Consider the following 24,733-nt stretch of genomic DNA (forward strand, 5'->3'; position numbering starts at 1 on the left):
TTAAAAACAAAAATTCCACAGTTGCCAGAGTTATCTGCTTCTTATCAAGATCCATGTTTGGCACCAGATGCATTTGATTCATTCATCATTGTCAGTGTACCCGCACACTAATTATTTCAAATTGTTTCCTCAGGCAGAGGTCTAGGACAAATGCAAACAAGCCAAAAATAGCAGTTATGAATAATTATGAATAATTTACCTCAAGGCCTGGGCCAGGCTATCATTAAAACTTTTTCTTGCCACCTGTGATCCAGGCTAATTGTTGACTTTAAATTAGTTCAAGATTATTTTTTAAAAGAAATACTGTGCCAACCTTTACCTTTTCCCTTAGTAGATCTCTGATGCTTTTAAACATTTCTAATGAAATTCCAGCAAGGTTTCTCCTTCTCTTTTCTCTTTTTAAAATGTCTCACACCAGCAATTTCACTATCAGGATAAACTTCAGAGACATGGTCAGCAAATGTCACCTAACTGTGGGAGTTGCACCCCTCCACAGCTGAGGAACAAGGCTCTCCACAAGACAACAATCCTCTTCTACGACCTCAAAATGAAGCCCAGGGCTCCAAAACTAAAGCTGTTTCAGTTTCTCAAGCACTTCTCCTTTTACATTTTTAACTCCTTACTGAGGAAAAAAAGTGAAATATATTAATACTGAAGTTTCAAACGAAAAATGAATCGATAAAGCACAATTATACACCTTGTCCTGGAAATTCAGAAGAATATATGTAACTTTATTTATCAATTTCACTAGGATCCACAGAAATGACTGATGCAGAGCCATCTTTTATTCTTTGTATTGAATGTGCATCCTGCAATGGTGTGCTGGTTTAATGCTCAATATTACCTGTTTAAAATAAAAAAGGCTCAAAGAATGCCCCACACCCAAGGCTTTCTACTACAAGAAGGGACAGACATTATACCAAAGCTGGAAAATGAGTACGTCACTGATAACTCCGAAAGACTACCCAGGCTGGGAACACAGTACAGAAGCTTCACTTTTAGAGATGTCTAAAAATATGAAGCCGTACCAAGAGCCACCACTGTGTAAATTTTAAGTATTGCTTACTCAGGAAAAAATATTTATGAATTCCCCCATTCAGGTATGACCACACAAACATCCAGCCTCTCAGGAAAATAAATACTCCAACATTCAGCAAACTACGTGAGACAGGCCCCAGTCCCAGTAAGTTCTGAAGTCCTTTGAACTAAGCATATGCTTATGGACGGCCCTGACTTAGAGACATCAAAAATATCAAAGCACAGACAAATAAGAAAAGCTTTAATGGAGTAACAACATTAAAAATACTACTAAAAGGAAACACTTACAGAAAATGCATCTTCAATCTATCTTGTGGATAGTTACTTATAACTTCAATTACAAATTATTGAAATTAGGGTTTTTTTTTCCCACTAATATGTTAATGAGTGATGTTCATATGGTCTGAGCAACTCTCAAACACAAATCCCTGCATCACCTGCTACTGATAGCAGAAAACATTCTAACAGCATACTCATGTGTTTTGACCTGGAGCTTGCTAAGTTTCCAGAACAGGGGAAGGAAAAATCCTTTTTCCTGTTTTCAATGGAATTCCTTAAGTACCGTATGCTTTAGTATCTTCAGCCAAGTTATACAGATAGCTGTACTGGATGCCTGTGCAATGTATTTTATTTTGCATTAGGGCACCTCCTGCTCAACTGAGCATGCTATGCATTTCCAACTCTTAGTTAGCCAAAAGTGAGAAAGAGTGAGGGGGAAAAGGGGGATAAGGGAGAGATGTAGAAGACAGAAGAATGCAAATTCACATGAGATCAAAATTTTATTACCTAGCTGACAAAATTTGTTCAAAATGTCAGATTTAAGTCGGTTATGATCTACAGAGTCTATATCAGAAAAAATATAAACATTTTCACTTCATCCTGCTGTCTTGCCTTGCACAGCCCATGTTGTAGGATGTTCCGGGACTTTTACATAACAAATTTCCTATTCCTCAGAGAGATGATAGCAGTGACTGATCTCTATTCCATGTCAATTATAACTGTGGCCATTGATCTTCTACTGCTGAAGTTTGTTATGTAACAAACTGCTTGCACTTTTTTATGAAGTGCTCGGAAATGCATTTAGGTTATCTGCACCCAGCAGATGTCTCCAGGTCCTTCTAGACTGAATTCATGCAACCATGGAAGACCGGAGTTTAAGATCCAAGTGACCTTTGCCAATGTTACATTCAAAAAAGAGCAAAGGCATTACCTCATCTTTTGCCTACATCTACTCAGCATACGTGAATCCTTAATGTGATGTTAAATGTTCCTCAAAACAAATGGATTTTACTATGTATTTTTTTAAATCTCCGTCATGATTTTTATACTAGAACCAAGAGAGTATGAATAGCACTAATCAGAAATTTTCTGATGCAACACACAAAATTTACAATTGATATATAAACACAGAAACTAGAATCTAAGTCATGTATACAACAGGAAAAATGAATGCTACATCTCACAGTTGTGCAGTCTATACTGAAAAAATCTGTGTGCTCATCACAGAACCAATAAAAAAGGCTATTTGGAAGGCACATCTTTTTGTTTGTTTTTGCAACATTGTGATTTTAATTTAGTAAAATCCAACAAATTTGATTAAAAAAATCCAACAGATTTTATCAAAAGAAGCATTTCAATTTGAAGTGAAAAGCTGGAATACAATTTATGTTGAACTTGATTATTTAAATCTTAATCGAGTCTGACATTTTTCTATATGGAGTCACATTTTAAGAATTGCGGGGTTAAGATTTTAATGCATATTAATTTAAAATGTTTATGAAAAACATATGTCAATCAACTTCCTACTGTGCTCAGATTCAAGCAGGCTGAAGTCACTGAAAACCAAGTTCCCCAAAAGTAAACTGGAAGGATTCTTACAAATGTTTTTCCCTTGCACAAGAAGTATTTCCTTTATGATCTTATGATTTTATGGAAACATGAAACAGGTATGTTATCTTCAAAATGATAAATAGTACCTACCATTGTTGTTTATGTGCTGTTGTTGTTGTATAAAGCAATGCATTTCTTCCCTTCTATTTTGTATTTATAATGGATCACGGTTTACTGGCTTTCTGTACAAATCTGACACGGGTAATTAATCCATCCTTGGTATATTCCAAACTAATGATGAAACTATTAGTCTCAGACAGAATTATCATCTTCCAAATACTTTGCATATGATTCACTGAATTCACTCAAGCAGTCTCAGTGCAACCACTATTAATTCACACATTCCCTTTATCACGAATAGTCATTCTACCTTCTTTTCATTGCTCAGCAACACTTATTATACATGAAACACCTTTTAATTTCTTTCAAACGATACATATCAGTTCAAAACCAGGAGCCTGACCAGTGAATTTGCATTTCCCATTCACAATACAAAATGGTTAACAGCAGGAAAAAATCCAAAGAATAAAAGAGGAAGTGAGGAGACGGATGCAAGAAATAAGATTTGGAGAGGAATGTGCTAAACAGAATGGTAAACACAATGGCCAAAACCAAAATGATCACATAACCACAGCCATTTAAAGACCAAACAAACATAAAAGCAGTTATTATTTCATATGAGCCACCAGGGTAAATCTCAAAAAGCACTCATTTATTAAAAAAAATCCCATTTTGAAATGGGAAGCTGATGATTAGCAAATAATTCATAACAGTGAGAAATAAAGTAGACTGCAAAAATATCTCCCAGAGGAAATCCCATTAGGTGGGATTTTACAATTATGCCAAACAAAACACTAAGAAATGTACTTCAGGAACCTGATCTGCTCATCTATCAGATGGAAAGACACCCTTTTACACTTCTTTCTTTCCCATTTCAATGAGATTTATTTTGCCTTGTTGTGCCATAGCTGATTAAAAGGTTTGGAAGGAGAAAGGTGTGACAGCAGCATTAAAACCACCTACATTCCTTCAAAGGCTAGAAACTAGGTTGAGCTGGGTCTGAACAGGTAGCCTATTCCAGGATATAAAGAAAGAAAACACATTGTTTCTTACAGCTATATAGCATGAGTTCCAATCCCCATAAGAAAAGCCACAAAATGAGACAATGTACAGAACAGTCTAATGCTATAGAGAGCTCCTCCTGACCACAGTTCCTAGAGGCCCATCACCTTGTCTCCAAGAAGCCCAACCTAGCAAGTTTTAAACAATAAAGCAGACTATTGAAAATCTAGATACTAATAAAATCTCCGTGAACCCTCCATTAATATAAAGTGCTGCAATAGCTCCAGGAAATAAAAAGACAAGTGCTAGGAACCAGTTCTACAGGGAATATGTTTGATGCATGCTTGTGTTTTCCCCTAGGGGAGGTGGTAAGGGGCTTACAAGGCTAAAATACCCATCCATGGCCTTCATTATTTTAAATCTGTTCTAACTATAGCTTGTTTTCTGTAAATCAGGTAATGGAAGACAGATGCAAAGCCAAAGCATATTCTACATTATTACTTATTTTCTACTGCAGCACTGAGATACAACTTTGCTGCCTCAAGAGTAGTTTCTCTATCACGTTTTCAGGAACAGCTGGGTAAACACCTTATTGCCAATACAAGCCTAAAAATTCACAGTAGTCCCACAAGGCCTCCCACCACTCCTACAGGGCACAAAGTCCCCTGCACTGCGTGGTGTTTCTTGCTCTTCTGTACTTAGCGGCATTCCTCTTAGCTGCACCACTGACTACTCCAGGTGCAAAGCAGAAAAAAAGGCAAGGAATCTTCTTACTGATCTTCACAAAGTTCTGCTCTTTCTGACCCAGCTGTTCCATTTCAAACTAATGCAGTGTCTTCTAGCAACCTCAGTCCTCATTTTTAGGACTAGGTAACCTAAAGACATTTTATCCTTGTTTTATTATACCTAGATACTGTTTAGATATTAATGCATTCTTGCCTTTAGAGATATTAATATAATAAATTATAGTATGAACTTTGCTTTAATACCCCACTTCAGTGACATTGACTCTCAGTAAATTTCAAAAAAGCAAACAACAGGCCCAGTTTCTCAACCACAGGGGCACTGATACCACTGTGTCTCTTTTTCCTCACACACTGTTCAGTTTTCTTTTCCATATAGCGCTGCTCTGAAGTTTGATTTCACCAAGCTCTTCAATACTACACCATCAAAATATTTATCATGTAGTAACTAGCTGGAGTAAAAAAAAAAAAAAAGAGTTTTTTTTTTTTTTTAAAAAAAAAGGAAATCTTGTTCGTTTCATTTACACAAGCAGGCCAAACAACAGGACAGCAAAGTATCAGGTACTTATGACAGACTCTGGGCAGGGGGCAGATGACCAAATCTGGTCATAGCAGATAACCAAATAATTTTATCTCAGCATTCAAGATCATTGTATAGTCTATACAGAGAACAAGAGAAACTGGACAGACTGACAAAACCCCTCTAACCCTTTCAAAATGTGTGAGAAAATTTGACCTTCAATTGCTTTCATTTTTTTCTTATTCTCTGCAAATCATTTTTGAGCTAATTTTCCATTTTCGTTTTTCTCCATCCATATGTCAGGTTCTAACCACAGTAAACACTTTTTTTTTCCTTTCTTCTCCCCTCAGGGCATTGAATTTCTTTTACTATCCTGTGCTCTTATATCACATTGGAGTCCTCCCCTGCTGTATATTGATTATCAACTCAGACTACCAATTTTTCAAATGACAGAAACAGAAACAGCTACAGATGTGACCAGAATACAATGCTAATCACTTTGGTTTGGCAAAAACATTCTATATTTTCTTTCTTTATATGTAATTAACACCTGGATTACACAAATTCAAAAATGTCAAAAAATAAGGTTTACTGAAATCTCAAAAGAAACTCCAAGACATAAAAAATTGTATTGAAGATGTTCCTTTTTTTTCTGTTTTTAATCTGAAATATGATACACAATTAGCTGACCAAGAAAGGACACATATAACCATTTTAAGTCAAAGGCATTTAATTAAAATGCTCAAGCTCAAAATATGATGTGTGACATTGTGACAAGTCATAAACACATTGCCATTCATATGCGTACATATATATGCACACAGTTGTGCGTGCATACAGATCACATCACAGCTCTAAACTAATATTGTGTTCATTTTTGTCAAGGATCCTAAAGTGTTACATAATAACACGTATGAGACCAGTTGTAAATGAAGCCCCCATCCCCAAAAATGTTTAAGTTCAGGTAATTTTTAAGAAGAAATTACTTTTTTAAAAAATTAAATATTAAAATTCCCTCAAAATAAACTTTTCTTTTTATGTCATATTTAGGCACTTTGGTTCTCTTTTGCAAAGAAAACGTTAATGAGACACAGAGCAGCTATGCAATAATCAAATCCTTTCTTTTTCCTATTCATCATTAAACAACACAGACTAACTTCATTTCGGAAAATTGGAATACTTCATGTTAACTAAATGTGTGCCTGCGTCTCACACATCTTAGATCCAAGAATGATTTTATTGGCAATACTCTAAAATAAGTGTGGAGTTAGTTAATAAAAGAAATCTAGGCAAAACGTAACATTGGTCATATTAGATATTACCACAGCACGCAAGAGCTGTTCCTCTGAAATCAGTATAGGAATGCAACGGCAGAAGGTAGCATTCCTGAGATCAGGTTTGTACCCAAAGCATTTCCTAAAGCACGTGCACACACACACACACACACGCATACTTTCCAAATCCCTTACACGCTGTGATTGTAGCTGCTATTAAAATCATGCTGCAGCTCTGGAAAAGCTTGTCACCAACTTCCTCCATCACAGGCAGGAAGACAACGCCAGGGGTTGACAGGACGGTCTGTGCCATCATGAGATCCGTATACCAACCTCTAAGAAGAGCAGGACCTAGATAAAAACCATTCTGCAGTACATTGAATTGATTCAGTTAATGTCACGTGTCACTACAAGTTATTTGTGCACAGGAGGAACAGCTCCTTCCCTTCTCTCCAGAAATAGCCATTTTACTACTTCTTACTACTTGAAATTAGGATGTGACCAAGTTCACAGAGTAGAAACTCAGTCTCTTAAAACCAAGCTGCCATGACCAAAAGTATTATTCATCTAAAGGTGACAAATCTTTCTCCCTATCCAACTTCTCAGATAAATGGAGGTTACACCTAATGAAAAACTGCCGCTAAGCTCAGCAGCATGTTCCTGTCCAAATGCTGCCTCTCCTGGCTATTGTGGTTATGCAGTAACTTAAATCCCAAGTTTTTTTTGCTTGTTTGTTTGTTTTTTTTATTTTTATTTATTTAAAAAAGACACTTTTGTGACTTGATGCCTCTTTTAAACAAGTCATTTGAAACTGTACAAAGCTGTAGAATGAAACAGACTTAGGGGAGACAGAGTAGTGAGTACAGGGCAAGCAAACTGGTCAAAGGCACATGGTAGAGGCATTTACTACACAAATAATCACCAAGTGAGTGAGTCTTATTTTGTTACATAGATTTCTGAAATAGGACATTTTATAAATGCTTTATGTCACAAATGCAAGTTAGGTAAGTAAAACAGTGCAGGACAAATCATCTACAAACCCTCTGAAATGAAATGGGTTGTTCAGAACAGTATGGAGAACAAGGTCAAGATGTTCTCTTGCACTATTAAGAAATAAAAATGTAGGCCATTCCTTATCATTATTCTGCTTCCTGCAGCTTTGAGAGATGAGAGAGCAGTCAAACTTCAGAAGACAAATATCACATTGTACACTGTCAATACATTACACTACCAGATCAATGAGTATTAAATTAATTTCATATTCACTCCAGTACCATCAATCACAAAGAACTTGATATCAATACAATGATCTGATCTGTGGCCTTCATTTCAATTAAACTGAATTCTTTTAATACTTAATATTTTCCTTTAGAATAGTAGGATGTTTTCTGTTTTTTTTTTTTTAATTTCCAGTAAAATAAAATCTGTTTTCCCAGACTTGACAGTGTTTCCCTCATTTCACGTTCATTACATTTGGCTACTATGCTGCTTAGCAATGCACGTTTAAGTGTAATAAAAAACAGATTTTGAAAAAGGATGCAAACTCTTCTAGGAGTTTCTTTTTTAAAGTAGCCTAGCCTGCATATACTTACAAAAAATAAAATAAAAAAAAAGGAAATAGCATGACGAAGAGACAGGATTCGTACAGCAGATTTGAATGATTAAAACCTCCTGATTTGTGAGATGGTTTGGCATTTAGTGCCATACCATTCCGTTCGTATTTCTAATTGAATGTCATATGCTATAACTATCCATTAGCTGCCCTCCGAGTTGTGGAGTTTGTGGGGGTAGGGTAAATTGCTGACAACTTCTTTTCCGAGAGGAATTCCTAATTGGAAAGCAGAGCTAACATCTCGGCATACATATGGCATTGCACATCAAAATATTAGCTCCCTAACAGCAAATGCTTCATAGCACAGACTTGGTCGTGAAAACGGCTCCAACGCCTTTTCCCGGTTATTGATTCACCAGATTAGCGACCCAAGTATCGTGGTCTCCCCGCTGCTCACCTGTATCTCCAGAGTTGGAAATGGTACTCAGTGCTGTCCTTCGCCAGCTCGGCGCAGATGTCGGGGCTTTTGGCAGGGGCTGCCGGGCAAGGGAATTGGCAAAAACGGAGAACAGCTTTTTCATTTCACACTCACAGTACTTCTCCAACAGGGGTGGCTACAAACAGCACAAGAATTTTTCTGCCAGGGACCACTGTCAAAACACAGATGAGAGGCAAAAAGCACGCTGCTCTCGAAAGAAATTCACAGCTTCTGGGAAGCGCTGGCGCTTGAGACGCCTGCTGGCCCTGAACCGTGAGACCTGCTGGTGCTCCCCCCGCCACTACAAGGACTGACCTCGTTCAACAGCTCAGAGAAATCTTCCCCAGCCTTAACACCTCAGCGCCCAGCACAGACGAACCAAGTAAGTGTGCACCAACAAATCCCTCTCCCAGAAAACTGAGCTTCAAATGCTTGAATGTAAAATCCTCAGTTGGCAAACTGTATTCACACACACACACACACAAAAAAAAAGGTAGGTGAAGAGCATCTGAAGCAATCGATAACATTTTCCTGCAAGAAGTTCAAGAACCGAAATGTCACCTCCACTTCTGTTCCTGGAGACAAGAAAAAGTGAAGCAGAAGGAGGGGAGGGGAAAAAACGAAAAGAGAGAACTGATGTTTCTATGATACAGTCAATATCATTGAAGTTATAATCCAAGGAAAAAAAAAAAAGCTTTTAATGAATTTAAGTGCCAAATCATTTACGTGTGTTTACTCGCATGTACTGTACAGATATCAGAAGAGAAGAATTGTGCAGAGAAGCTCCGCATCACCCAAACATTAACATCTGCTTTTGCAAACTCCCTAGAGAGGCAATCTGCAGATCACTAACCAGGACATATTCCCTGCGTTCTCCGTTCTCACTCTTCCCCAACTTGATTCTCACTTCCTAGCTCAAAGCCTGGTCCTTTGCTGTTGCTCCAAACATCCTACCCTGCTCGCATTTCCAAGACGCACTGATGGAGTAAGGATGTTTCTCAGAAAAAGCTTCTGGAAATCCGTGTGTGTCATAGCATAGAAGATGACTTTAAAATGCCATGTGCATAAAAGTCAGAAACTTCAAGAGAAGTGAAAAACATAGAAAGATAAAGGCACAGACTGAAAGAACACTTGCATCCAGAAGAATGGGAGCTGACACTTGGAGCCTGAATCAGAATTAGACTCCCATTTACTGAGCTCTACGACTTGCTGCTGACTTCTGAATTCGTCTTCGTGCCACTAGATTAAAGGAACACCCATAAAGGGCGATGCGGAGTTTGATGCAGAGAATCAAAATATGCTATTACAGAGAAAAGGGAAATATGTGATACATTTTATGCTAATAAAATATTTTATGTTCACTTCCCTTTCATGTACAGAAAACCTTTCTTGTCCATAAAACCAGAACAGCTAAAAACTGTTCCAAGAGTGCCAAAACAGTCGACTTCTATAGTCAACAGCACTCAGTCAAAGCCTGGATGGATAAATGAGTAAACAAGTGGATGTAATGCATGTTATACTGCAATATATGTTATACGTTGTGATCTGACATCCACTCCTATTACAACTGTAATCATATCACTTCTCTTGCCTCTATCAGAGTCAATTTGAGTAAAAATTTAATTCAGGAACTCAGGAAGCTTAATTAACTATTTGCTTTAAGGATTTGCTCTTCAGCATTCCAAAAAAAAATCTGAAATTGTGCATCTGTGAAGCTGTGACCGAAAGCACCTGAAAATTAATTCAACGAACAAGCTCATTATATACCCAAACTGTCAGAATTTATTTATATTTATACACAGAAGGCTGCATACAGAATTAACTGCATGTAACTTTGCACATCAAGCATTTGCATTTTCAAGTACTTACAAGGGTCAGTGTATCATGTCTATAAAATTGTCTGCATTTGTGTGATCTTGAGAGAAAAAGAGAGCACACAGAGCTCCAACTACGTTCATAAAAAATGCAGCAGAAGAACTTCTTAGTTTTGCTTTCTATTGTAATACTTTTGACCAGAATTCTGTTTTCATTCCACCCATTAAGATAGCTACTCCTTTCCAAGTTTTAGCAGGTAACAACAAAGTACAGTGGAAATTCACTGGCAGGAGAAACAGTTTTTCAATCGAGTAGATTATCCAATAGCTTCTTTATATTACTTGAACCACAGAGAAATGTATTTTACATGAAGTCTTGTAGATACAGAATGATGCAAAGTGTTTATAAATCTGTTGCTAAGCTTTTAGAAGTGTGGTGCTTAAAAGCTAAAAGTCAGAGCTGACGGAAAGATTTAATTCATCTTCACCCGACTTCTTGTGGACCTTACAACTGCAGGTCCAACAACTGCCAAGTACCTTCCAGCCTCCCTCCTATATCCTCCACTGCCCCCTTCTCATCCCATGATGAGTTTGTAGGTCCAGTAAAGGACTAAGCAACTAGCCAGAGAGCAGCATCATAAAACTGCATGCAACATGAAACTGTCTACAGCTTGTGACAGAATTACTGAGGGCTGGTAGGGTACAGCAGGAGACACTGCTTTGAGACCAGCCCATGCTCGTTCTTCACCTTCCTGGACCTCCAGAAACACAGACGACCCTTTGGAATGCGAGGGAGAGAAAGGACCATGTTGCCCTTAAGTCTGCAGGGCATAAAGCAAATATCTATTTTCTTCTACTAATGTAACCAATACGATAAATTTATGTAATCTCTAAGCTGCAAGGTTCTCTGTCATCTTACAGCTTGTTCATACATAGCTAAGGATTTGGAAGTACAATTCTCTAGAAAAATACAATTGCTCTGCATTTGTTCCAATTGGGAACTCTGTCTTTTGCTCCAAAACCCAGTATTTCAGATGGGACCTGGTCTATCCTTTTCTTCTTTCTCTTCAGGTATATTTTCCATTCTCTTTTGCCTTCCATCCTTCATTTTTCTTCCCCTCTTCCTGAATTTTCCTTTCTTAGGTTGCCTCCCCTTAATTCTGTTTTTCTTCTTGCAATGCTTCAGACACATCTGCTGTTGTCTGCTCTTTTGCCCTATACTACCCCTGCTTCTTTCAGGGCACAAAATGTGAAAGGTCAGCAGAACAAGCTCTCTGATGCTAAGAGTCCTCCAGTCAGTTGAACCCTGTATGATCTTTCTCATATTTTTCTTGGTTTAGACAGCTCTAGAGACTTGTGGACACTGAAGTAGATCTTTAATTTTGGTTTTAGGCAAATTCCATATTCTTAAGTTATCCTGAGTTATTTTTAAGATACTTCAGTACTGCCTTTTATTGCCTTTTTCCTCAAGTATTTCTTATTTATTTATTTCTTATGAACTAATAAACAGTTCTTATGAACTGGAATCAGTTCATAGGTAGGATAACAAGATCTTTAAGAGACTATATAACCTAGAGCTCCCTCCAGTCTTCGTTTTGTCCAGTGACACACTCACTATGTTGAGAGCAGTTCTGTCTTCTGCAAAGAACTGAGTTTAGGAAACTTATCTGGGTAGTTGTTTTAGACATCCTTTCCCTTATTCCCCTTCCATTTTTCTGTGTAGGGTTATACACATCACTAACCATTGCTCTGCAAATAACACACCTCAGAAAACCAAAAACAAAGGAAGTCTGCTCAAAGTAATTTGTAAGTATGTGATAACTAAGGAAGCCTGGGTTCATACGGATTTTTCTGGTGCTTGGCTGACTTGATGTGTAGCGATGCCACGATTTATCTAGAGGCTTTGCCTGCGCGGGACTGTTGCAAAGGCTCTACTCCATGTAGCTACTGCAGTGGCTAATGAAGGGTACTTCAGCATGAGTGGGACTATTCAGTGGAATCCTAATTAAATCCTTTTTACCTGCAGTGTGTAGGAATTCACAATCTTTGAGACCTAGGTTTCTCCACAGAATGTAGCTGAAACTGCCACATTCTTCAAATGCAAACAAAATCCTGCCAGAATACGCAGAATACTAGGAATACAGTTAATTTTCCACAGCCTATAGCGGAGCATTGGAGAATGTACCTCTGCACTTCTCCCACCCTACACTTACCCTAAGACATGAGACCTGGCACTCAGCTGCAGTCAGCAAACTCCCAAACTGTTGGTAGAACCCGGCTGCATGTGACAAGCAGCAACAGAGCAGGGCCAAAGCCTTCACTGGCATGAAACACCCGCAGGAAAATTGTGCCATTTTTAAAGCTTCCTGTAATAGCTAAAGAGGAGAGCTTAGTAGTAAAAAGATATGCTGAACAGAATACTATCACTTGCATTCTCTTTCTTTCATTTAAAAAGAAAAACTTTCTCTTTTTCTTTTTAAATAAATACAAGAAACAGAAATTACTAGAAGACTGTTTCCTGTCTGTTTCCTGCATCTTTCCTAACTGTATAACTTGTACTTAATTTAAACATGCAAAGAAAAGGATAAGAATGCAAAGGAAGGTAATCTGTATATTTAAATCATTTTTTTTCTAAGCAAGGCATAACCAGATGGAAAAACACCAGGGCCTCAGTTATTGAATGAACTTGATTTCTTACACAAAACACACTGCAAAGCAGCCATGCAAAAGCTTGTTTATGTTCAGTCATAGCAGTGCTTTTAAGTCAACTAGTGAACTAGGTTAAACAAACATTTCACCAGTGTTTGTAAATACCCCTAACACGCACCAGTTAAACAGCATATGGTTTTAAAAAGTTTACTTCCAAACATGCCAGAAACAATTAAATATACATTTTACATGCAATACAAAGCAAGATGGCAGATAGAAGCCTGCACCTTTGTGCCTCAGTCATGGTAAAGAGCCCAAGGACACACCTTCAGCCCAGATACCCAGATACGTCCTTATCCACTGCTGAATTCTTGCTTTTTTTTTTTTTTTTTTTTTTTTTTTTTTAGAAAGGACACAAATATCAACAGCTTATATATGATTATCCCTTGTTGTTTCACCTTACATTTTCACCTCCTACATGCAGATCTGCCACTCTTCAGGCAAAAACAACTCTCGGTCATGTGATACTATTTTTTGTGTTCAGCCCTCAAAGCTGTCACACTTCAGCCTGCATAAAACAGATTGCAGAGCTTTCATTTTGTATCTTTACTAATAAGGGGTCAACCAAATACATGCTAACCCTGAGCTCAGTGCTGCCCTCCACCTTATAAATTAGGCCATTACACTTGTGCTCTCACAGCAACTGTATTTTCAAGATCTAGTAGGTCACGCATCTATTAATGGTTTCCTAACAGCCTAAGAATACCAAAACTCCTTGCATCCTCCTTACTTTCAAAATCTTCTCCATCCTCTCAGTTTTTGCCACCACTTTATTTATCAGTACTTGAAAATAAATGCTCAAACTTCTCAGGAACTGGGAAGAGCATCAGCCCACATTCCACTCCCTGCTACAGCATGAGACAGGCAACACCTTCTCTCAAACCAGTAGGTAAATTAAAGATTTGGCAACAAAAGGTCAGCAACTTATTTACTGCAAGATTTGGGAACTGCTGTCTGCTCACCCAATCCAACTCTCTGTGCTTTACTAGTGTTTGTCCCTATTCAGTCTCAGGTTTACCTTAGAGATACCTCCAGTTCCCAATCTGCAAAGCAAAATCACACAGGATTGAAGCAGTTCTGGCAAAACCGGCCATTTAGCAGCAGGCAAATGTTCACCTGGGCTGCACATTTATTCTGTGTGCTTCCCCAACCACCCCACCTGTCCCTCTTGCACCAATCCATTCGACATCCATCCCTCTGGATGTTCTCATTGTAGGAGGATGTTCTAATCTGAAAATCACTTACTCCTTAACAGAAGCTGCTGAATTACTGTGCCAGCAGCAGGGGCACAGCCCAGCTTCTTCTCTAAATGTTCCTTCGGGCTTAAGCACTTCTACGCAAGCGCTCTACAGTTCAAACATTCCAGACGGAAGGCAGCAGGAATAGCTCCACAAGCGGCCTAAACCAGGTTGCTTTCTACACGTTTCAGCCCAAATTCTCCATCTGCCTTCACACCCAACACCTCTCTTCACAAGCCTGCTTCTACTATTCAGTGCCATTCTACACCCACTTCTCATCTTCACTTCTGCTTCAGTTCTGCTGCCTCCATTACATTCTTATCCGCCCCCCCTTTTTTTTGGGCGCTATTCACTTTGGAAAATGTTTGTCTTAAGGAAAAAGAAAAAGTCACACAAACTGGAATTGTTCTTAAATCAAAAATAACAACAACAACAAACACTCCAGATGTTTATAAAAACATCTCCCCTTCAAGTAGAAAACATAAGTTTAAGATTTTTGGCAATCACGGAAAAAGCCATTAGGATTGGCAGAGAAAAAGCCTTGAAAACCTTCAGATTGTAAGCAAATGCATCCCCTATAAGGGGCTTTGGGAAACATGCTAGTAGAGGACAAGGCTTTTCATTCTCAGGAGCTTTGGACAAGCAGGCAGTTTCCTTCTCTTGCACAAAATCATAAGTCTTCCAGGACCGAAATCTTCACTTTTGAGGCCCCTGGGTGATAAACAATAAAAGCTAATACTAGTTGGGAACTGTTTCTAATCTGAAATACCTAATGAATTACATAGACAAAACACCTACACTCCTATTTCATCCTCTTCTTGGATCTTTTCTACCATCCCAGTAGGGAGTTTCTGTATGTTCATCTCTTCTAGGTAAGGAAGATATCATGGCAATATAGCTAGTTACATTGCTGAGATCCAAGCTAAGGCACAAAGCTCACAGCACGAGGAAGCAGGCCTTGTTTTGTTTGGATTGCCTGGCAGAGGAAGGTAAGGAGTGATTTAATAGCAGGCTATGACAACTTAAAAGGGACCTAAGAAGGCAGCACAGACAATCTCTTCCAGTAGATGGTATAAGAGACAACAGACACAAGCTGTATCTTGAGATGTTGAGACAAGATATCAGGAAAAATTTTGGAAGGAAGACCATGCAGCACAGAAACAGGCTGTCCATGGAGCCTGTGGTCTTTTCATCAGCCACACAAAGTAATGGTTGACCTGAACTAACATTAGCAGTAATCCTGCTCCAGTAGGAGACTGGACTAAAATAATCTTCAGGCAACTCTTCCAGCAATTCAACTTTTCAGCAATTTCTCTGATGACCTACATCTCTGAAACCAAGAAATATTTTAGGATCAAGAAGGAGTTTAAGAAGAGGTTCCAAGAGAAAAGCAGATTCCAATTTATACCTTTCTGCAGCTTGGTTTGTAATCTGTGCTACCCTTACCAGCATCTCCCACCACTAATAATTTTAAAGGAACATTAGAGCTTGAAGCAAGTCACCACACCTTAGCAATTTTTGTCAGTATCACTGAAACCAAACAGGCCCTAATTAAAGGAGTGCTGGTTAAAATCTACTTGTACTGCTGTAAGATGATCAAGTGGTGCAGGATACAAAGACAATTCCAGCCATTCCCTGGTTTTTCTGCACAAAAGGTAGTATACATGAGTGCTCACATCTAATTCAGAAATGAAGCTTCTGCAGTACAGCCACTATAAATAGCAAGTATCCTGTAGATTTCAAAAGTTTGCTTAAATTTTATTTCAAAACAAGAATAGAGCAATTCCAATCTTTTTTCTTAGCGTCTGCCTAACATCAGCGGTTAGTCCCTTGAGGAGAGGCGATATTGACCGCTCCTACTCGTCCAACACAACAGCACCCAAATTGCACAGCAGCGCAGCACCCACGCGCTAGCAGATAACTAGTGAGTGTTATGCATGTCTTCCTTTTCCTTTGGGGTCTTGGAAGAAAACAAATACAAAAATATATTTAAAATGTATAAAAGGAAACATACAAAATAATATTTATAAGGTAAATACGTAATCAACAGTTTCCAGCAGCTGGAAACGGTTTCCTCGTCTCGGAGGCATCAGGGAGCAGCAGCTCGGCAGGGAAAGCCGACACAGACGACACCTGCCGGGCCGCCCGCGCAGCGCCCGCCGCGACGCCGCCCGCGGGCAGGGCCGGGGCAGCGGGAGCAGCAGGGCCGGCCCCGGGCCGGGCCGGGGGGCAGCGGGGCCGGCTCTGGGCCGGGGGGCAGCGGGACCGGCCCCGGGCCGAGCCGGGGGGCAGCGGGGCCGGCTCTGGGCCGGGGGGCAGCAGGGCCGGCTCCAGGCCGAGCCGGGGGGCAGCGGGGCCGGCTCTGGGCCGGGGGGCAGCAGGGTCGGCTCCGGGCCGGGTCCAGGCCCCCTCCTCGGGCCTGCCCCAGTGCGCGGTCACAGCAGCGCTGCCCGCTGAAAACGGTTACTGTGGTTTTAAAACGGGGACTTAGTCAGCGTTCTGGTGGCCCTAATGATGTAGAAGCGTCCTCGAACCGAGTGCGCTGCGCCCCTGTGACAAGTGATACGGTCAAATCAACTGGCATGAAATACTGCGTTTTCCTCCTTTATGCAAATAAATTCAGCACAAGAGAAAGACGGGCAAAATTACAAAGTAAGCACTTCCTTGCAAAGGGGAAAATACCTAATGATGACTAGGCCCCTTTGAGAGCACTCACAAATGGTCTCTGTTTATGCTGACAGGGCTGACAGAAATAAATTTCTACTCACGAGGGAAATGATGCTCTTTCTCAGCTTCAAAAGTTAAAAAGAAAAATTGGAAGCTGGAGGATCTGCAATTCCAGCTCTAAATAAAATCTTTATTTAAGTCTTGGTGGAACACAAGCCAAAATCGCCTTTTTTTTTTTTTTTTTTTTTGAAACCAGAGAAAGCTGATACTTACCTTCAACAACTTATTACCAGCAAGTAAAATGACTGATGATGAGGCTAATTAGTTTCCCCCCCCCACCCTTATACTCCATTATGAAAAAAATGGAACAAGGGCATTGCAGTTTTGGTACATTTAGCTGTTTTTTTTTTCTGTAGTAGTATTTTTCTTTAAATAAAAAAAAATCCTAATTTTAAGTAACATGGTGAAAGTTTCAAAGGAAAAGCAAAAGCTGTTTTTATTTTCCTCCTAAAATGGTCACCCTAGAATAAAAGTGAGCATACTTTTTAGTTGATGTCAAGTTAATAGCTATTTTTAAGTGTACGAAAGCACAGTACCATTATGATCATACCACATTTTCCAAAACAAAAGGAACATAGATTAGAATCATCAAAACAACATATCTAAAGGTTGTTGCAGTGCTCCACATTTTAAAACTTTTTTTTTTCTGGTAATAGTGACAATTTATTTATACAAGGAGTCAGTCCAATATATTTTTGAAATAATATATATACATTATCTCGCTTTTTCAATCTATTTCCCCCATTTGCTTAGTCAATTCCACCCAAATTTTCAGATTTATATTTCCATTTTAAATGCACATTTAGTGAAAGCAGCTAAAGATAGTGTGCATGACAACCAAAAGGTACAGCTGAAGCACACATTAAGTCATACTCTATCCTTGGATGCTTGCACACTGTTTCCAAAGACAGCAACAAAGCATTCATACTGTATTCAGAAAGTAGGCCTAAATGATGCTACCAATTCTACAGATTTTGCATAACTAAGATAATCGCCCTGCGTCTAGTGATTGTCTTACACTAAGTCCCACCTATTGGAAAGAAAATAAAAAAATACAATACAAATTTTTCCATCATGTTCTGAATCAATCTAAAGGAAGCACCCACAGACTTCAGAAAGCTTTCAGATTCTGACTCAGGGCTCTGGCAATCTGAATACATTTTACTTCAAAACAAGCAGATTTTTAAGTGTTTCTATGCAAAGCAGAAGTCATTCGCCTCACAGTAATGCAGAAGTACATTCAAATAGTTTTTGTCCACTAGAAGTAAAGTAAAAAGTCGACAAAATAAAAACAGCACACAGGCTGTATATAGCATTGAACTGAAAAGAAAACTGAAGCTGAAAGGAAGAAATTATGAAGACTATCATAATGTGGTCTTATTTACTCAGAGTCTCTTTTGTTAATTCAAAGAAAGGAAAAAAATAAAAAGAATATACTATCCATATACTCTAAATGCAACTATCTTATTTGAAGAAAAATCATATAGCTTATTAATCAAATATATATATATATTTATTTTCTCAGCCAGTTATTCAGTATAAGAAACAACAAAGACTTTGATTCATAAAAGCAGAATCCCAAGTGGTTCAGTTGACATTCAGTCGCTAAAATATTCTCCTTGCATTTCAGGCCTGACACACAAACCCTGAAAGCTACTGTGACAGTAGAAAAATATATAAGTTGAAAGGAGACCAGACCTCAAGCAAACCATAGATAAATCTTGGTTTTAATGGAATGTAATGTCTTTAAGAAGTACTAAGGAAATTCCAGTGCTAATGAACAAAAAATATAGTATAAAACATACTATAACATGCCTGTTTTCGTTTGGGGAAAAACATGTACTTCAGTTTTATTTTAAAATGGTTATTTTTCAGTTTTAATCTTTCCTCTTACAGCAACCATTTGATATTGTTTGTTTCATTTGTAAACACATGATAAATGTTTTTTTTAAAAAACTTTCACAATAGTCTGATTTTGTTAATATTCTCCTTTTCAAAAATGGTATGGCTCCTAAGTTGACAAGATATCTTTAGCATCAGGGGACAGAAAATGCATAGACCGAGATGCTAATTGGTTAAAAAATAACAATAATAAAATAAAAGCAAGGAAAAAGCACTACATTTAGGTTGGGGTGAGCTTGTTCATTACCATGGGATTAGTTGATGAGTTTCAAACAGCACTGTGGAAACAGAACTGTGTAGGGAAGAGAAATTCCTGTTGTGCCCAGCTGAGGGGAAAGCTGAAGCAGGACACCATGAAAGCCATCAGCATAACAGCCAACTGCAAGAAAAGCTTGCAGTTAACCACAAGACGCCAAGCTTAAGGAAAATAAACCTCATTATTTCCAGTGCTCATGGAAATATTTACTACTCTTGAAAACTTCTTTCAAACAAACAGAAAAACATTCACTTCCCACTGAATACAGGTTCTTGAATGTGGTTCAACTGAGTTTATCATCCTAAGTAGCCCCTCTCTATGTCTTTTTAAACACAGGTAAATATAAGTATGAGCAGAGTCCGCTCTCCTTGCATCTTGTTATGTATATCCAAATATACATTTTATTCAGACTCTTCTTCAGTCACTTTGTCCCTCGGTGTTCCACAAAAAAAAAACAAACAAACAAAAAAAACCATAAAGTTTCTATAGTGCCACGTTAGCAAATTACTGAAAGAAAAACAAATTTAGCTAAGGAGACTCATTTGGTGGACAGTAATACATTCTAACATTCTATTTTCAGACTTCTGAAAGAAAAACAAACAAACAGAACTTTTCCTTCTTCTCACTATGATGGGTTTTAACTCAATCTGAGTTGATGGAAAAAAAAACTCTCGTTAGCCCTCAATCATGTATGCTCAGACCTTCCTCGCACAACACAAACTGTTGGAGAAGCAGAGAATGTTTCCCCTCTCTCATATTTAGACAACAGTTTCATTACTAAGATGATCGACTTGCTTTGTCCAAATGATCATAAGTGAGAACTAAGGATAAACAAATTCCTCATGCCAGATTTTCATAGCACTCCAGCGTACAGTCAGCAGCTTAAGTATGTGCCTTGAATCTTAAGATACTGAACACCCTTGGCTCCTGGAGAAATCAAATGGATCTGAAGCAATTACGGGACCAAGAAAACTGCTCTCATGATCAAGACAGTATCTTTGTTGCCCAACCAATCTTCTGAAATTAGGCCTACAGTTTAGTAACTTTGATCATGTGCAGGACATTTTTTTTTTCCTCCCACACTTATCTGTTATATGAGGGTAATAAATGCCACAGCATTAGTTTCTCTGGTTACAAGCAGAGACAAGATATATGTGATTCCTTTTTATTTTTCTACCAATCACACAACAAACAGAAAAAAGCACCCAACAAATATCAAGTCCATGGGTACTGAACATTGAAAGCGTGAACATGGTCACAACATATACAACTGGAGAAGGCTGCACTCCAGCTATGTCAAAGATTTTACTGTAAATTACCAAAATTTACTGAGCTAGGGTCAAATTTGAAACATCTTTTTCACAAAATAAATAAATAAATAAAATAAAAATGCTGAAACTAATACAACTACTGGCATGAATATGCGGAGCAGGAATTAGACTCTGCTCTTTTTGTCCCATATGAATTATCCATCACATTTCTATTGTGTATTATTAAAGTGACTGGCTTTTTTTACCCTCCCAGCCCCCCACATCTGTGCTGCTGTAATTTACGTGAATTGCAGTTAATGATCACTTGCGTTATGCTTAATCAGCATATCAATAATATACTCTGCACAGACTAAGTAGCTTTTCTTTCTTTCCCCTTTAATGAAACCTATAGAAATGGAACTGGTATTTGACTGATTGGCATTACAAAAAGGTTGCCTAGGCAGGTGCTGGAGATGGTAGTACAGGATGCAGGCCTGGTGGCTGCTGCCAGCCATGCTCAAGCATCAGCAAAGCCAGCTATTATATTTTTAATTCAGTTGCTTAGCTATCTAGAGGGGCCGACATTTTGTACTTAAGGGATTTAATGAGCTTGACCAGATCAGTGTTACTGACGCCAAGATTATGGCTCTGTGGGATGGTTCAAGGAGAGATCACATTCTTACAGGGTGATATTATTAACCAACGTCTAAAACACTGCCATCACAGTGTTTTTATGTGGGACACAGAAATCCTTGAATACAAATGAGCTATAAATCTGAACATGAATATTCAGGAATTTTTGGAAAGCTGCTATTATAAATGCCCAAGTCAAGTCAGCCTTCAAGGAGGAAAAAAAAAAAAAAAAAAAAAAAGAAAAAAAAGAAAGAAAGATAATTAAAAAAATGAAGAATAACCACTGAATGCCAAAAAAATGACAACCAGTTCGGGTCATTTTACCAGTAGTCAACCAGCTTCACATATAGCTCAGGTAAAATAATTTAACCTAGTAACAGGTTTGGATACTTGGTCTAAATTAATTTTTAAAAATTTGCAAGTTGCCCTTCTCAGCACATTGGCATTTATGGCTTCAGATGGGAACCCTGCTGGACAATGGAGAAGAACTGGCACAACACCAATATTCTCATTTGTGAATCACAACCTCAAGTGTGGCTCTATTAGCTTTACCTTGTAAATCACCACTGTGCTATTAGCAATCTTTCAATATGATGAGACATCTTTATTGTAATGTTTTTCCACTGAAGTTTAAGTTCATATTTTAGTTTGCTTGAAGACAGATGCAGCCATATTTACCAGGTTTAATTAATAGAATATAAATAAAGGACTGAGAGAGGAATACTTCTATTCCCTGTGTTGCTGGAGGTGCCTATTATTATAGCATTTCACAGCAAGAATTGTATCGAATAGGGTACTACTTTTTTTCTATTTTACATTCAAGCTTCAATATTTAAGCTTAAAATTTCACAGTACTTTGAAGGTTGCAACTGATCGTTCTAGTTCTCTCACAGAAATGCTCACAATACAGGATCTAAATTAATTTACTACCATGTGATTTTCACATAAAGATTTCATTAACATGTAAAGACATCAGTCCAATTCTATTCTATTTAGCTTTAATATCCATGGATATTGTGGTAAATAAGAACAGCGCACACAGGCAGACACAGATGAGATGTGCTGGGTTTACCTAACACAGACTTGCAGAAGCTAATAAAATTGCTTTGAGAGGTCTGGGGGCCCTTTTTGCTGGGGTAATGTCACACATCTGTTTTTCTTATAGCCGCCAAGATACCCTGCATCGTTCACCTACCAACTGCTTTAGCCATCCAAGGCAAGAGAGGCACAGCTGCAGGGAGCAAAGCACTAGATCTGCACAGCTGCAGGGAGATGAACAGAGGAGTAGAGGAAGGCAGAGGAGGCTGAGAGGAACAAAAAGGGCTTCGCAAAACAAAATGTGAAAAATGCAACTGTAGACAAAAAAAATCTGATGAGCTAGAAATTACTGGAGAGATCCCTCTTGGACATCCTGTTTATAAAGGTTTCTTATTGGGAAAAGTCAGCAGGAACAGGCACTAGAAAGAAACATGAACTCTCCTCCCAGCACTTCTCCAAGAGTAGGGTACAAGTTGTTCACAAACACAGGGAGAGTTGTATGTATAAATTCAAAAACATAAACCAAGCAGTAATCCTTAAATACTTCTAAACACACTTGCACAACACTTATTATCAAGAAGGCCCTACTTCAAATGCTAGCAACTAAAACCCAGAAGGTGGAGATGTAAAAGCACTGTTATCACTAATCTCTGTAAAAGTGCTACAGGTGAGTCAGCTTGTCTAAAGCCACAGAAGGATCAAAAGTAATACTTGCCAACATTCAAAATTCAAAAAGCATTAGATCTAGAAAAAACAGCAGTTGCTAGACTATAGAAACTCCCAGCCCTCATCAGGACCAGGAATGTTTCCCAAGGAAGCAGAAGGGGCAGCAGGAGCTGGCAGAGTTTTACTCATGGGGTAGGAGACGCAGGCAGCGACAGAGGCACAAAAACTACTAGTTGTCATCCCAAAGGCGGTGCAATAAAATAAGACTGCAGTGGGAGAAGGAAACAGCATCACCTAAGGGGAGGCACCCGTGACAGGGCAGTGAGGAGAGCTCCACGAGTATTTGAGCTCCTGCTTTCAAGGAAAGCTTAATGGCACAGACTTCTCAAAGGGTAAGGGAGCTCCTGATGTTGAGGCTTTTTCATATCCTTCCATATCTGTGTTACAAAATGTGGAAAGAAAGAGCAATGAGGGGTTGTTCCTATGCACAAACCTGTGCATGTATTCTATGGAGGGACAAGGAGTTACCATGGAGCTATCAGTGCCACTGAATGGCTATAGCCTGATGGTAAGTGGGCAAAATGTTGAAAAAGAGTCAGACTGGCAGCAGATAATGTATAAAATGTGGAATTGGTAAGTACAAAAGCAGAGACTTTATGAGACTAAAGTTTTGCTATCCAAATACAATGTCGAGTTTCATTTAACCTGGAAACAAGCTAAACAAAAACAAAACAAAAAACACCCCCTCAAGAGAACCTAGACATTTTTGTAATAACACCTTAACTCAGAAATAAAAAAACTGAACAACTCAGCACAAAAGTTGTTAAATGTGTACTTACATCACTCTGCTTATTTATGTCCACATTTTTTTTTCCACCTTTCACTACTTCCATCTGAATAAATGTATCAAGTAATACTATGATGTCTTTTTAGGAATACATCAGAAAGAACTGTACTTATTGACAATTGCTTATTCAATGCACCTCTTCCTTTCATCCTTTCCAATAAGGGCGGTCTCTTCACAGGGATTGCACACAGTGCAACATACATTGTAAAGAAAAGGCACCAAGCTACATAAGCCATATATTTCAAGTTCAGAACAGACTACAGTTGAGGCTTCAAAGAGCTATTACGCAGTGTCCTCTGAAGAGGAAACAATGGTTAAATAGCGTATTGGTCTGCGGCAGCACTCTTCCATTTCACAGTCTAGTGAACTCACCCCATGTGATGGGTAGGAGATCCAGCCCAGCTCCCCTTGAATTGCTTTTGAATCCAGCAGATTAACTACAAAAGAAGACAAAATGAAGAGGAATGAGTTTCGTTTGCCTTTGTCCAGTTAACCTCAGTTAGCCCGTACTAAAAGATGTGTTTATTTGGGGCCTTGTGAAGCAGTTGATTTGTTCAGGTGGCTTGGCAGTTAGCTACAAAAAAAAAAAAAAAAAAAAAAAAGACAGCAAATGAAAGGGATCATCTTGTTTATGTTAAAACACTATATGAACAGCAGACACAGGAACTTTTTGGAAGAAAATAGTGACAAAAATAAACAGTGTACCTCCATCCAAATTAATTACAGCAGGGGGTGGGAACAGAGCCGCTCTATCAGCTGTGCAAACTACAGAGTTTTCCCCTTGGACGCTGATATTTGGGTCAATGCGTCTAACTACACAGGTGAGATCTGAATATTTTAATCATTATTTGATTAAGGGCGTGTATCTGGCATATATAATTTTCTTAGAAGACAAGAATAAGTAACGAATGCTGATTAAAGTCCTTTAGTTCTTTCTTCTTTCTGATCTAATATGTTCTCAAATTGCCTGTAGTAGTGAACTGTTTTCTAAATGTTACATGAAGTGTTAGACACAAAAAGTAATTATTTACAATGTTATAAATTCAAATATAGCTACTTTAAAAGGACCACCAATTCATAGCTCTTTTTTTCAAAG

General features: G+C 38.5%; 1 protein-coding gene across 2 annotated transcripts in view; it reads right to left on the bottom strand.

Annotated features, from left to right (window-relative positions):
- The window catches only part of EPHA3 (EPH receptor A3), a 205,045-nt gene that overhangs the window by 164,263 nt on the left and 16,049 nt on the right, over window positions 1-24,733 (bottom strand). For both annotated transcript variants that reach the window (XM_088533391.1, XM_088533383.1), the window contains exon 2: window positions 24,010-24,074. In XM_088533391.1, the coding sequence (XP_088389517.1) occupies window positions 24,010-24,074 (65 nt within the window). The remainder of the gene's footprint in view (window positions 1-24,009; window positions 24,075-24,733) is intronic.

Source organism: Tinamus guttatus, unplaced genomic scaffold (genome assembly GCF_059628265.1).
Source record: "Tinamus guttatus ecotype Peru unplaced genomic scaffold, ASM5962826v1 Tinamus_guttatus_pri_ptg000035l, whole genome shotgun sequence".
Classification (NCBI taxonomy): domain Eukaryota; kingdom Metazoa; phylum Chordata; class Aves; order Tinamiformes; family Tinamidae; genus Tinamus; species Tinamus guttatus.